This window comes from Mangifera indica, chromosome 19 (genome assembly GCF_011075055.1).
Source record: "Mangifera indica cultivar Alphonso chromosome 19, CATAS_Mindica_2.1, whole genome shotgun sequence".
NCBI classification, from domain to species: domain Eukaryota; kingdom Viridiplantae; phylum Streptophyta; class Magnoliopsida; order Sapindales; family Anacardiaceae; genus Mangifera; species Mangifera indica.
This window is the reverse complement of record NC_058155.1, coordinates 11,096,098-11,109,464: the sequence shown is the minus strand read 5'-3', so window position 1 is coordinate 11,109,464 and position 13,367 is coordinate 11,096,098. Positions and strand designations below refer to the sequence as shown.

The 13,367-nt window shown below is 33.9% G+C and overlaps 2 protein-coding genes across 6 annotated transcripts; both read right to left on the bottom strand.

Moving 5' to 3' along the window:
* Window positions 1-818: 818 nt before the first annotated feature.
* Window positions 819-4,373, bottom strand: LOC123203357 (transcription factor ALC-like). The gene is made up of 7 exons (XM_044619698.1): window positions 4,219-4,373; window positions 3,881-4,133; window positions 3,689-3,793; window positions 3,518-3,583; window positions 3,323-3,388; window positions 1,296-1,613; window positions 819-1,219 (listed from the first exon to the last, which is right to left on the bottom strand). Exons 2-7 carry the CDS (start codon window positions 4,124-4,126, stop codon window positions 1,139-1,141), a joined length of 882 nt encoding a protein of 293 aa, XP_044475633.1. The 5' UTR covers window positions 4,127-4,133; window positions 4,219-4,373; the 3' UTR covers window positions 819-1,138.
* Window positions 4,374-5,814: 1,441 nt separating this feature from the next.
* Window positions 5,815-12,263, bottom strand: LOC123203249 (probable E3 ubiquitin-protein ligase RHG1A). Of its 5 annotated transcripts, none has more exons than XM_044619541.1 (6): window positions 12,063-12,263; window positions 8,170-9,983; window positions 7,219-7,272; window positions 6,471-6,569; window positions 6,244-6,384; window positions 5,815-6,140 (listed from the first exon to the last, which is right to left on the bottom strand). In XM_044619541.1, the coding sequence occupies exons 2-6, from the start codon at window positions 9,892-9,894 to the stop codon at window positions 6,006-6,008; spliced, it is 2,154 nt and encodes a 717-aa protein (XP_044475476.1). In that variant the 5' UTR covers window positions 9,895-9,983; window positions 12,063-12,263; the 3' UTR covers window positions 5,815-6,005. The 5 variants fall into 5 exon arrangements, with proteins under 5 accessions (XP_044475476.1, XP_044475474.1, XP_044475475.1 ...); XM_044619539.1 differs by having other exon boundaries at window positions 11,979-12,262; XM_044619540.1 differs by lacking the exon at window positions 12,063-12,263 and adding an exon at window positions 11,619-11,863 and having other exon boundaries at window positions 8,170-10,000.
* Window positions 12,264-13,367: the final 1,104 nt, after the last annotated feature.

The window sequence follows — 13,367 nt, the reverse complement described above, 5'->3', positions numbered from 1 at the left end:
CCATTTCATCCGGGGTCACTGTCCCTCCAGGAATTTACTTTAATGATTTTACACATTAATTATCCGGGCTAGATACATTCGCTGATTGACTCACATAGTGTGAGGTAGGGTAACTACTTGGTAATTAAATTGCGAAGGGGTAATTTAAGTGACAAATATTAGAGTATAGGGTCAAAATCTAACCATAATTAATTTTAAAAGGTAATTCGATTCAAATAAGAGTTCTTCTCATTTAGAAAAAACTATAATTAGTAATTAAAAAATATACAATGCAGTAAATAAGTCCAATATTAAAGTTATTACACTTTGAATAAAACTAGCTATCAACATGGGCCACTGCAATATTTATGGTTTGCTGGTAATTCGTGAGAAAATGTTGAAATTATTTCCATTCACACCATATCTATAGCACATGGCATGTAGATGTGCTCCGTCCTCGCCTCTTAGGATGATCAGTTGCACTATTTTCAAGCCGGAAGCTACTGATTTGCTTGGAATGTTGTGGTGCAGTCCACCAGAGACGAGATAGGGACGGGAGAGATTACAGGAACAGAGCTACAAAAACGAGAATTAGAATATTCATCTCTGACCTAACCTGTTGTTATCCTTATGGTGCACATCTGTCACCACCACTGTAGCCATACCATTTTTGGATAGTTTATTGTTTCGCCATGTAGCCGAGTACCTTTTTATCCTCAAGAACAAAATTTGTAGAGGCTGAGCACCTGCCCAGGTTTTCATTTTCATTTTGCCATAGAAACAATAGTGTGCATGAAGGTGATGATCAAGAAAGCACTCATGCTTGTGATCTGTTTATCTGAATGCAAATTGGGAAATTTCCATTTCTTTTCTCTTGAACATCCATCAAACAAGATTCCAGTTCAGTAGCTGTAATAGCAGCATCCATCCAAAATATAGAAACATCTTGACTTTAATAAAACAACACAACTTTATGAATAAGATTTATATATGGTTAAACGGATGTCATCAGTTCAACCTAATATGCCTTGCTACATAAATAAACCGATCAGAGTGTAAGATTTTCAGTTGTTTAAGAGATCGATTGCTGATCTATGGTGTTTAACCAAAACCTGCTGTTCATATGGTCATCACAATTGTCATACACCCAATTCTGAGCCTAAGACACGCCCGACGAAGAGCTCTTCCCAGTGAAATTCATGTCTAAAAGCACTTGTGGTACAACTTCCCCGCAGATTTCCTTCATATTGCAACAATATGGCTGCTGTTAGTTCCAGGTGTAAAGATGAATAATTAGTTGCTCAAACTAAAGTTACCTTGGAAGATTGGAGATTGAAGGGCTCATAGTGAGACTGAATCAATGGTTCAAGTCCGAATGGAGTTTCTGGCATGTTAGTATCTGCCACTGAAGGTATGGCAATTGGCTGATTTGAGATATTACATTGGTTGGAAAGATTAAAGGCAGTCTGAACTGTAGTTTCTTCATTTGCAGAAATATTGTTAGTTCCCCTGTTGGTATGCAGCAACTCATTGCCCTCATCGAAGACTATTCCTGTTTGAGGCAATTGCATTGGCTCTAGTACTCCAGGCAACCACATTGGGTGCAAACTCAATCCATTTCTCACTGTTAACATCTGTGAAACCAATCACAATAAAAACACATAATTGATATTTTGTCAAAGATCATTCATTTCCCACTGTGTTCCAGCGAGTGGGGTAAAGAAGAATAAATTACCATAACAAGTAAAGCAGTGACTACGCAGGTAATAAAAGTCCAGCATAGTTTAGTTTTACTGGTATAAATAAAGCCTACAACGATATATAGCAGAAACTTGGTGGAGAAACAAGGACCATACAAATAATGCCTTAGCTTCATTTAAATCTTATCCCCCTGACACAATGTGCAGTACAGACAGGTCAATTACACAAGTCTCTCAGACAATGAAGAGTATAGATTCATGGAATCATGTTCAAAAATATCAATATACTAAACCTTTAACTTTTTCCCTTTGATATCATGAATGATAAAGGTTGTTAACAAGACAAATTGAAGTTGTATCAGTCAGTCAACAAAAGCCAATTAATCTTGTTTAAAATCATGTTTCTGGTTGAATGTGCCAATAACAAAAAGATGAATGTGTTGCAACTATTTAGGAAGTGAGGAAAAAGAGAGGGCCTGATTTTTGGGAGGAAGTGAGGAAGTGAGGCATTCAAATCTAAAGAATCATGGCACTGTCCTAAAATCTGTATTAAACAACTTGTATAGCATCCACAATCAGTCAGGTTAAAATCATTTTGACGTCCATCAAGGCATACCAATATAGACATGATCAGAAAACATAAAAAATCCAAAAGTAAAAAGAGTAAATTAACAAACTTAAAACAAGGTAGAAACCAATTTAGGAACCAAGAATTCCCAATAGAACTTGAAAGGCAAACAACTGGTGGCAAGTTAGATATTACAAAATAATAAATAATCTGCTAAAAACAATTTGTTAACCTTTGTGAGAACTCCTACATAGCTAAAAAATTTTACAAAAATCAGAGGGACAGTTCTTTCCCCACCACACCGAGAAATAATTCTTGGTGAAGTCTAACTAATATAAATAATGTGAAGCTCAAACAAAACTAAATTAAGGGTAAAGTTATAAACCACATTCTAAGAAAGAATTTCACAAACAAATGTCAATAAGGTTGATCGCCATATTTGACTGGATCTAGATGATAATAACCATATATGATACCATGCACAGAATTTTGGTATAGTCAATTTGTCACTCCCCTTCCATATATTATGAAATGTAATTGGTCACAGAGAGAGACTTATTCATTGATGACAACAAATTTGATTCTATTAAACAAGGAAGATAAAACTAGCATATATCCTTCATATACTATGCAACAGGTATTGGAGAAAATAAATACAAACTTGAGGTACAACACTAATTTATTTGTATTTTGTAAGAGCATTAGATAAGCAGCTTTCGGCATGAAGAGGGAATGCCAGACTGACTGTAATCAAAGTAGGAGCATAACCTTTCCAAGCACAAAACAGGGTTTCTATTCTCTTGCTTACACCTTTCCTTCAATAACTAACCTCAGTTTGATATAAACTAATTTCACCATGAAGCCAATTAATCACAAAACATACAGTTACATGATTATTTTAGAGCATGAACAACCGTAGCAGAGTGGAAACGGCTTATTTGGATTGCATTATTGAGGTTCACTGATAAGTTCACAGTAAAATGTTGATTTTGATAAGTCGACATAATATTCTTTTGGTATGGTCGTGGTGAAGTAATTACATTAGTCCAGGGCACCTAAACAGGAGTACACTGACCTGTACTTGAAGCTGAAGTTGCTTTAGATACTCTATCGCCTCATCCAACATTGAAGCTTTATCAGTCTATGCATCATCAAAAAAAATCCGGATGTCATTCATCTCCATGCATAAAAAAAAAAAAAAACTAACGTAGAAACGTGCAGTTGAACGAAAATTCAAGATCCAGTTTCGAAAAGTTGAAAACAAAAGTACCTTGTTAGAATTCGGGATTAGATTTTGCAAAGCTCTCATTTTCTCATTAATCCTACTCCTTCTTCTCTGTTCATAAATCAGCAATATATTTCATTTCATCAAACCATAACCAAATATAAATTCCATATAATATTAAAATTAAATTTGCTCAAAATAAGAGGCCAGAAATACCTTTTCGGACAAATTGTGAACCTCTGCGGCCCTGCTCCTTTTGGAGGACGACGTTTTATTTCGACCTCCGGTATCTGACGGTAACTCCGGTGCCTCGAGACCTTTCTAAATTCAACAAAATAAAAAAAGTTAAGACTCAAAGTCAAAACAAAAAATATAATAAAATAAAGTAAAAAAGTAAGCAACGGTTACCTCGCTGTCATTGGTATCAGAATCCAAAGCAGAAACCATGAAGTTAGAGAAATTGACAACAGCTGGTGAAGAGGAGTCAAGAAGCAGCGGGTCAGCCGATCGGCCAAATCTATTTCGATCCTCCGGTTTAGGCAATAAATAAGAAGACGACGCTGAAGAATTATGGATAAGTTGATTGAGAAATGAAGTGATTTCTTCTGGCTCGTGGCCCGAACTCGGTGGTGTAGTTCCGTACAGATCCGCCATGAATTCACTGATAAAATTAATCTTAGAAAAACCAGTGTGAAAAAGAAAAGAATAATAATCAGCAGGAGAGAGAAAATTGATTGATTACGTACAAAACCGTTCCTCTTTGTATTGTTTCTCTCTTTATCGGGTTCTCTTCTCTTCTTCTTTTTATGCGCTCTTTTAACTTTTTGTTTTTCTTCTTTTAAGCTGGTTTACGGTTTATAGACTGAACAAATTTGATTAATCTCCCGCCTTAATTACACATACTAGATTTTTATTTTTCTTATTTTAGCCCTAATACTTTTTATATTAATCAATCTAACCCCTATAAGTCCATAATTTCCATTTGTAAGGTAAACAGAATGGTGATGCTGATGCTAAAGAGTAAAGATGCTGGAGGATGGAAAGTCAAAGAGACAGATTTCAAAGTGGAGTGTCTTATCTAATCTAAGCATACGTCGGTATCCGCCCTAGATGGAGCCTTAGGTAAGGGTCCAATTCCCCATTTTTTTTTCCCATAAAGAAACACGGTTAGCTTTAGCCTGTAGCTCTATGCCTATCACCCATTCCCCCTACCATTCATGCGCAAGTGTCCATTTGTTTGTTTAGATAATTTATTATAAATATAAATAATTATTTTATTTAATAAAAATAGATAAATTTAAAAAATTATTATATTTAACTAAAAATAATAAAAAATATTATTTTATTATTTTATTTAAATATCTTTATATATAATTATTTTTAAAATATATTTATGATATTTATTATATTAATTAAAAATAAAAATATTTTAATATTTACGTATTATTGTTGATAATAAAATATTATTATAATTTTTTATTATTAATAAATAAAATAATAAAAAACATATTATAAAAGTAATCTTTGTTTATCAAAAATCAACGGCCCTACTGTCTTCAATTTTCCTCAACAAAATCTTTCTTGCTAGTTGCAATCTCCCCTTCAAGTATGTATCAGTTCAAAATTAACAAGAAAAATTGTAAAACTATTACATACATCAACACCCTTTTTCTACATTTGGATTTAAATCAAACCCTTTGATACTCAAGCTACTAATCGAATTTGAACCAGATCAACTGGAATCTAAAACATGTCCTTTGGGAATCTAGATTGTGCTAATTTATGTAGCAGTAAAACAAAAAATTAATTGAAAAGATATTTAAATTAATCTTTTTATGTTTCCCATCAAATTCCATTCCATGTTACAAATTTGAGATTTTAGGCTTCAAATTTGTTGGTTATGATTTTAAAGTGCGAAACGTCATTCGTCTCAGATCCTATTCCATATTTTTTTCTTTTCACATGATAATATAATTTTAAATGACATTAATATTAAAAAAATGACTTAAAATATTAATACGCTTCTCAGTACACACGTACGCTCAAACAGACAAATTTTGCCGCTTCCAGGAAATTGTAGATAACGTATTATTATCACACCCGAAACCATATCCAAAGCACTCGGTATTTGAAAAACACAAACTTGGATGACCTCGAACAAAATTTCAATCATCATGGAGCTCAAATTGAGATTTAATTTGACTTGATAATATAATAAAATAAAAAATTATTAAAATAATATCATTTTAATTATTTATCATACTTAAACTTGAGTATACTTAGATTGAACTCGTTTTTCAAGTTAGAACATGATTGTTTCAATAAATTCGCCAAAAAGAATATGAAGTAAAAATTAATTATAATAATGGGCTCCCAACAAGGAGAACCAGAGACTTAGCTTCAAAATGGGATATAGGCAGGTTACACATTGCATTACCTACCAGTACTGTATCCAATGAATGACAAAGAAGAAACAAATTTTCCTCCAAACCTCTTAAATCCAAACTCTGAACCCAACAATGGTTCTCTCTGCCTAAGATGTAGACAGGGCTGTAGTTTTACAGATGGGGCACAAATTTTTGTGCATGAGCCATTGTTTTATACAAATGGTGTGAAAATCATGCCCACATTCTAGTGTTCCAATATCTTCACTTTCATTGTATTCCTCCTGTGCATAGAAGCAACAATGATTAAGCAAACAAGTAGGTAAAATCTGTTTACAGAAGATAAAGATCATTTCCTGACAAACAATTCAGATGATAAAAAATTACCTGACAAATACAACATGGTTCTGTCTCCTGCTGGGGTCCCGTTGCGATAGAATATTTCTTCTGTTTCAATCGGTTCGATATGGTTTCTTCACTTAAACCTGTGCTCACGTTACCAATTCGCTCCTCCAGAGCCAATAATTCCTATAATCCCAATACTCGTATTTTAACAAAAATCTTTGTAAGAAAAGCACAAAAAACTTCAGATTTAGAAATTCTGTCTATTTTACCTCATAGGACATGTTATCAACATCAAGCCGCATATCCCTATGCCGATCATGTATATCAGCCGCACCAAAAAAGACCGACTGGTCAAGGATCATAACATCCTGTCACAAAACCACACTCTTATATTAACACAATAATAATTTATACATGTAGCTAACTCCCAGAAATAAACCTTACTCTCTGAAATTAAATTATAAGAACGTCATATCCCAACTTCTTTCATGGTACCCAATCCTACCATCTCTTCTTTTATTGTTAGAAAGGCATTTACCATACTTTGATATATTTAGAAACCGAGAATTTTGCAATCTGAAATAAAAGCATACTCTACAAGATATACAACAGAAATATAAATGTTCAGCGAACAAGGCAAAGGTTGAGTGAACTATGGATATCCCTAAAGAAGAAAAAGAAACAAGACAAAACTGAATGCAGTGACCAAATGGATCATTTGATAGCAGACAAATTTTAATCTCACCATCCAGCTTGGATGGAAACCAACTCATCATTAATCATCAAATGTCATTAATCAAATCATCAATCTTTAAGCAATATTCTGCGTCTTCGGGTTCACCTCTAGAGACAACTCTTAAAAAGCCATATTAATGGATTCTAAACAAAAACTTACCAGCTGTGTGATACCATGAACGATAACGAGAAAACAAATTATGACTATTCCCATGTTTACATTAACCAAAGTTGAATTCTACACAGGCTCTAATAACATAAACAGTAAAAGTAAAATCGAACCTCAAATCGCAAGCTTTCTCCCCTACGCATGAGATCCAGCACATTGCGAATCTGCTGTACACAAAATAACAATGTAAGCTCCAGTTGACTGATGGATATTGTTAATACACATGACAAAACCTAGTACACATAATATGATCACCAAATCCAACAGAGAACAAGTTTGTCTCAATGCTTAAAATAAAGGATAGACCAAATTCCCAGTCAACAATCTTGCCTGCAGAGTAACACAACTGGAAACTTACAACTAATTACTAGATTCATATACCCTGGCATTACCAACAATTCTTGTTCTGAAAGTAGAAAATTGAGCAGTTTCAGGCAAAAGCAAAAGAAAAAAATCCATCAATAAATCAAAAGTTCAGAAACAATAATGGAGGTTTTAAATTCAACAAAAATGAAGTTTCATACTGTAGCAATATGAACTAAACAGTCTAACAAGTTATATAGGACAAAAACTCTAGGGATCAAAACTAGCTCACTGATATTGAAAGGGGTTATAAGTTCAGAAAAAAAATGTATAAAATTGAATTATACAAATAAACACAAGTAGATAGAAGCAACTAATAACTAGAAAACATGCATGCAACGTATAAAATTGAATTATACAAATAAACACAACTAGATAGAAGCAACTAAGAACTAGAAAACATGTATGCTTGTTCTCCCAAAATGATGGCACAACAGGCTTCATCAACACATGATGCAGATACTATTAGGTCAGAGGAAGAGGAAATACAATCTTAGTAAAGCCAACAAGTTTATTAGTTAAAAAGAAGCATGCTCACCATCACAAACTCTAATTTTAAAAAAGATGCTATCATAATTGCTAGAACCAGACTACAATCCAATGAGCCCATACACTAGAACAAAAGTAGAAGAAATCATGATCAATATGAATTTCAAGGAAAAAAGCATCATCATCAGAATAAGCAGTATTCAAGAACATACCTCAGATACAACAAGTCTGCTTCTTCCTTCAAAGGAAGGAGTCAAACTTCGCAGTGGCTGTGGAAATCCAATTACACTGGCATTTTGTCTCTCCAGCAATGATGCTGCTCTTAGGTATGACTGATGATAACCCTGATTAACAGCTCCAGATGAAATCACCATATCATCTGGGGAAGGGGGAGGACCAGAACGCAATGGAGTTTGATTACTGCTGTGGCCCCCAGTCTCTGGACCAAGGGAAGAAATCAAAGACCGGCGAACCAATTCAGAAAATCTTCGTGGATAATGAAGGGGAAGAGGATTTGGATGCGAAACCCACGAAGGACCAGAAGATGGATGGACACCTGAACTTGAACCCATCTGAGACGATGATGCAACATTTCCAGGTATATTTAAATTTCCACCAGCTAAAGTTCTATTTGCTTGATTTCGAACCAAATTTCTCAAATCAGGCACAGGTAATAGCATAGGATGTTCCAATATATTTCTCCCCATGCTTCTAGTCCGAGCTTCATCACGTGGAAAAGCATCTCTATATCTAGAAACATTAGAATTTGATGGACTGCCAGTTCTTGAGGTAGAACCTCTATTCCACCGACAGGGTTGTAAATTTTGAGGCAAAGTTGGACCATGCATAAGAATGGGCTGGCTTTGAGGACTTGCACTATCCACCACTGGTGCTGACCGTGAGTCCAAAGATTGATCATTTGGAAGAAATCTTGACGACTGGTGCATAGATGAAACACTTGAATGCCTGACAGGACTGCCTGTTGAAAATAGAAGAGGAGTGAGAGATTCTTGGTTGCCTGAAGGATTAATCCTCACGCGAAAATTTCTTCTGGAGCTTTCTGCACTTCCTGCCACAGATGCATCAGGAACACAATCAGATGTTGGTGCCCTCACACCTAGCACAAGTCCTGAGTTCAACTGTTCTGATGGAACAGACAAACTGCTGCCTCCATCATAGTGAGCAGAAACAGCAGGCCAAGCATTACTTTCTGAACGCTGAAAATAGCTACAACTTCCACTCACAGAGGACTGTTCAACATGTCCTTCAAGAGCCTTCCTTTTGCAGGAGGCACGACGACCCTCAACTGAACAACCAGGTCTAGCATCAGTTTCTTCAGTTTGATAACCACTACTTCCTGAAGGAAGAAGAAAAGATTCAGAACCACTTGCAAGTGGAATTCGCTCATTTTCAGAAGCACCTGACTTCAATAAATTAGGAGATCCCATGACTCGATGATTTTCACCATCATGACTCACAAAACCAGTATTTAAGTTTAGGTTTTGTGGCATCATGTTAGAATTGGAAATTTGTGCAAAAAGAGGGTTAGGGTTAATATTAGTGCCATTCCGCATAATACCATCAGTTGGTTCACACTGTTGTTCTTCCAACCTTGGACCGCTTCCTGCACAAGAACCCAATTGAGGCCATCCAAGTTCTGTTTTCCGCTCATCATGATAAACCTCATTTTGGGGAGCACTAGAGCTGGGTTCACCTAAATTCCAACCATTCAAGGTTTGCAGTTCATGATCGATAGGATTCACATATGTCATGTTTGTAGCTGTGGGAGATAGCATATAGTCTGGCAATCGATTGTCAGTTGGATTCCCCATATTATTCCAGCAAATTTGCTGATCTACAGAAGAACTTGAAGCAGATCCATGATCAAAGCTTAAGGTTTCAGGGAAGGAACCAATAGTACCCCTTTGCCCTTGCATTAGGGAAAATATCAGTTTTCCTTATAATTTGTAGATATAGGGCCCAAAGAAACTACCAACACAAACAGTCTGCTTATGCTAGGTTAAACCTGGCACCATGAAAACACTGAAAGAACTTAGTAAAGCGGTCAAAAGAAATTAAAAATGAAAACACTGTACTATTATCCTCATGGAACAAAAGCCAACTTAAAAAAAAATTCATGCCTAAGTAATTATGAATAACTTCAAACAACTAGTTGATTAGTTTATACGGCATATGACTAAATTGTATATGCAGGTTATGGAGTTGAACAAGTTCCAACCCCCCAATTGTCACTTTTAGTCTCTACACAAGTATTAGTTGATTATGGTTATTCTCATTCAATGGAAACTAAGATATATTCTATCCACCACAAAGTATTTCACTTATTTTACTTGAGCAAACTAAGATATATTCTAATCTCCACAATCTATATTGCTTAATTTACTTGAGATTCAACAATCCTATGTCTAATTAATTTTAAACCTCAATGCCATCTTACAAATGACTTGTGCTGCTCAAGAAGCAAAATTTTCCAAACTATTAGCTGTTTTTTAGAGATTGGAGGAAACAATCAACCTAGGAGCTAAGAATCAATTATTAGTTTCTGTTGTTAAATTACTGCTGTTTATTAGCAGCAAAATAACTTGTACACCCCCTTTCTAGAGTCATATATGTTCCAACACCGAGATAGATCCAATAGCTCATCAAGTTTCTTAGATATCGAGAATGCAGCAATGTACTAAAACTAAAACCAAATGCAAAACATCGCATGCATTAATAAATTTGTTACTCTACAACAATTTCACTAGAAAGGATGTAACATAATTCACAAGCCAGAGTGAAATAATTAGTAGCTGATTACAGGAAAGCAAATAAAATTAATAGCCTCCATAGCAAAGAGTTATCATAATCTAATAAGTGCTACAAGATCTCTGTAGAAAACAAGCTATTACTCCAATTAGTCTTTCATTGCAACAGGCTTAACTCCTTAAACTCCGTATATAAAGACGTAAAAATATATTCTAACATCAAAGCCCCTACTAAAATCCAAACACCATTATCCCTGTAACACCAAACTCTGCCTTGCAAAGCAAAATATCATAAACATATGCTAAACGCGATTGTATCAAATCAAAGAAATAATTTTAGCCATTCAAATGACATAAAATAAAGCATCATTATGGGCAGGAGATCTACTTGTAAACGAAATTAATCCAAACAGTAGCAAGTTATGAGCTTTTTAACATTGGAATGTAAAATATATATCTTTAGAATAATTTTTAAGTTTACAGAGTTAAAAACATTACGCTGGGCGGATATCTGAATATTTCTCTTTGACGTACTTTTTTACTCAAAAAAATATACATATATAAACATCAGCAATATGTAACCGTTGATCAATTATCAGATAATTATTTTTCTAGCTCGCCAGAGCCACTCACATATTCATATCAGCATGCATCAAAACACTGTTAAAATCAAAAGTCAAAATACAAAAACGCAATACCCAAGAAAAAGCTTATTTTTTTCGCGAAAAAACACAGATACCCACCAAAGAAAAAATCTATTAGTATTCTTCACAGCTCAAAACCAAACAAGCACCAGAACTTAGAAAGAAAAAAACACAAAGAAGCGTTCATACCCTACACTAAACCGCCCGCCGATCAAACAAAAAAAATAAAAAAAAATCGTAGAGATTTACCAAAGCGGAAGAGAAGGATCGATCTAAAAAGGTAGAGAAAACGGAAAAAGCAGAGTTGTAGAAAAGAAGAGGCCTCTATTCTCTTCCTGCAGCTTTGTATGTGTTCCTTTTGCCTTGAAAGAGAAAAAATAAGAAAGAAAGCACCAAAGAAACAACAAACAATAAAAGAATGAAAGAGAAAGAGAGAGAGGCCTTGAAACAAGATGAGAAATGTAGAAAGAGAAGCGAGATTATAATAGAAGAGGACAGTAATCCTCCTAATCCAAATTTAATATTTAATTATTCATTAATTTAAAAACAAAAAACAAAAAAGGATTTTCGTAATCCAAGTAAAGAAATTACTCGTGTTTGGCCGCTTACCAAAGGTGTGTGTCTCTCTCTTGTCCTTGTTTAATTAATAATAATTATTAATTAAAAAATGATAATCGTCTTAATCTCACACACTCAAAAGCCAAAAGACCCAAATTTCAATGCGCGCAGCCCCACTCTCGTTTAGTTGCCATCTTCTTCTTCTCCTCCTTCTTCACGCCAAGCACCTGCCCCTCTGCCCTCTCTTTTTAACCTTCACATGCATTTCTTTCTTCTCTCCCTCTGCCCTTCGCTTTCCTTTCCTTTCTTCTTCTCGTGTGAGTTGAGCTGTGTTTGAGTTGTTTTGTGTGAACCCTCCATGCCTTAAACAATAAATTGCTTCTGGTTCTAATTAATATACACGTGGCATTGGTTTTATTTATTTATTTGCATTTAAACCGTCTAGGTAAGGCAGTGATGATGTCAAAATTAATATACACCAGGCATTGGTTTTATCTATATCCGTTTCCCACCCGAGTATTGTTGAAAGCATTGTTTTCATACTTTGACTTTCAAAAATTAAATTCTCACCTATCATCCAACTTTCATTTATGAATTTTATTGAGTGAAAAGTTTGAAAGTTATTTTACATACATTTTTTTTTTTTATTTTCTAAAATTTTATAAGATAAACTGTAATTTGTAAAAATATTATGTGTTGAAAATTTTCAAAGGTTTTTTAAAATTTTAATATATTCTTTAATAGTTTTAAAATAATATTTACACCTTTAAAGAATTTATCAAAAAAATTTTAAATATGTAAGTGATAATTTTTTTAACAAAAAAAAAATAATGATCTGACATTTACATTTAATATAAATAGCAATTTTATAATTTTAATTTTAAAAAAAAAAAGAATAAAGCAACTACTTCTTGAAAACATGTAACAAAACCATTATAAGTGGGAATTTGGCTTTGAAACTTATTGGGTACCAATTTTCATTTCATTAAACTTTGGGTGGGAAACAGTCATTTGGCCAATTTTATAAGTATTCTGTGGGTACATATTTAGGTAATGGTAAATTTTACAAAAACTTTTTTTTTTTGACATAATTTATATATATAAATAAATAATATATTATTATATGATTAGATGTTACTTTATTTTTAATTTAAAATAATTTAATCATATAATAATATATTATCTATGTACTTAAACTATATTAAAAAAATATACGCATATATTTTGATTGTTAGGTAAATTTTATTCCAAATAGGAATGCTTGTTGGCGGTGATATGTGGGCACACAACACAAATAATAAAAAACGTTGCTTGAAAGGTGTTGTGTGGATACAAAAAAACACTAAAAGTCTAGATTGGTTCTATTCTTCTACCCCAACTTAACCTTTTAATTTTTTTGCTTTGCTAATTGTTGGTATCTCAATCGTGGGGGCCTCTTAT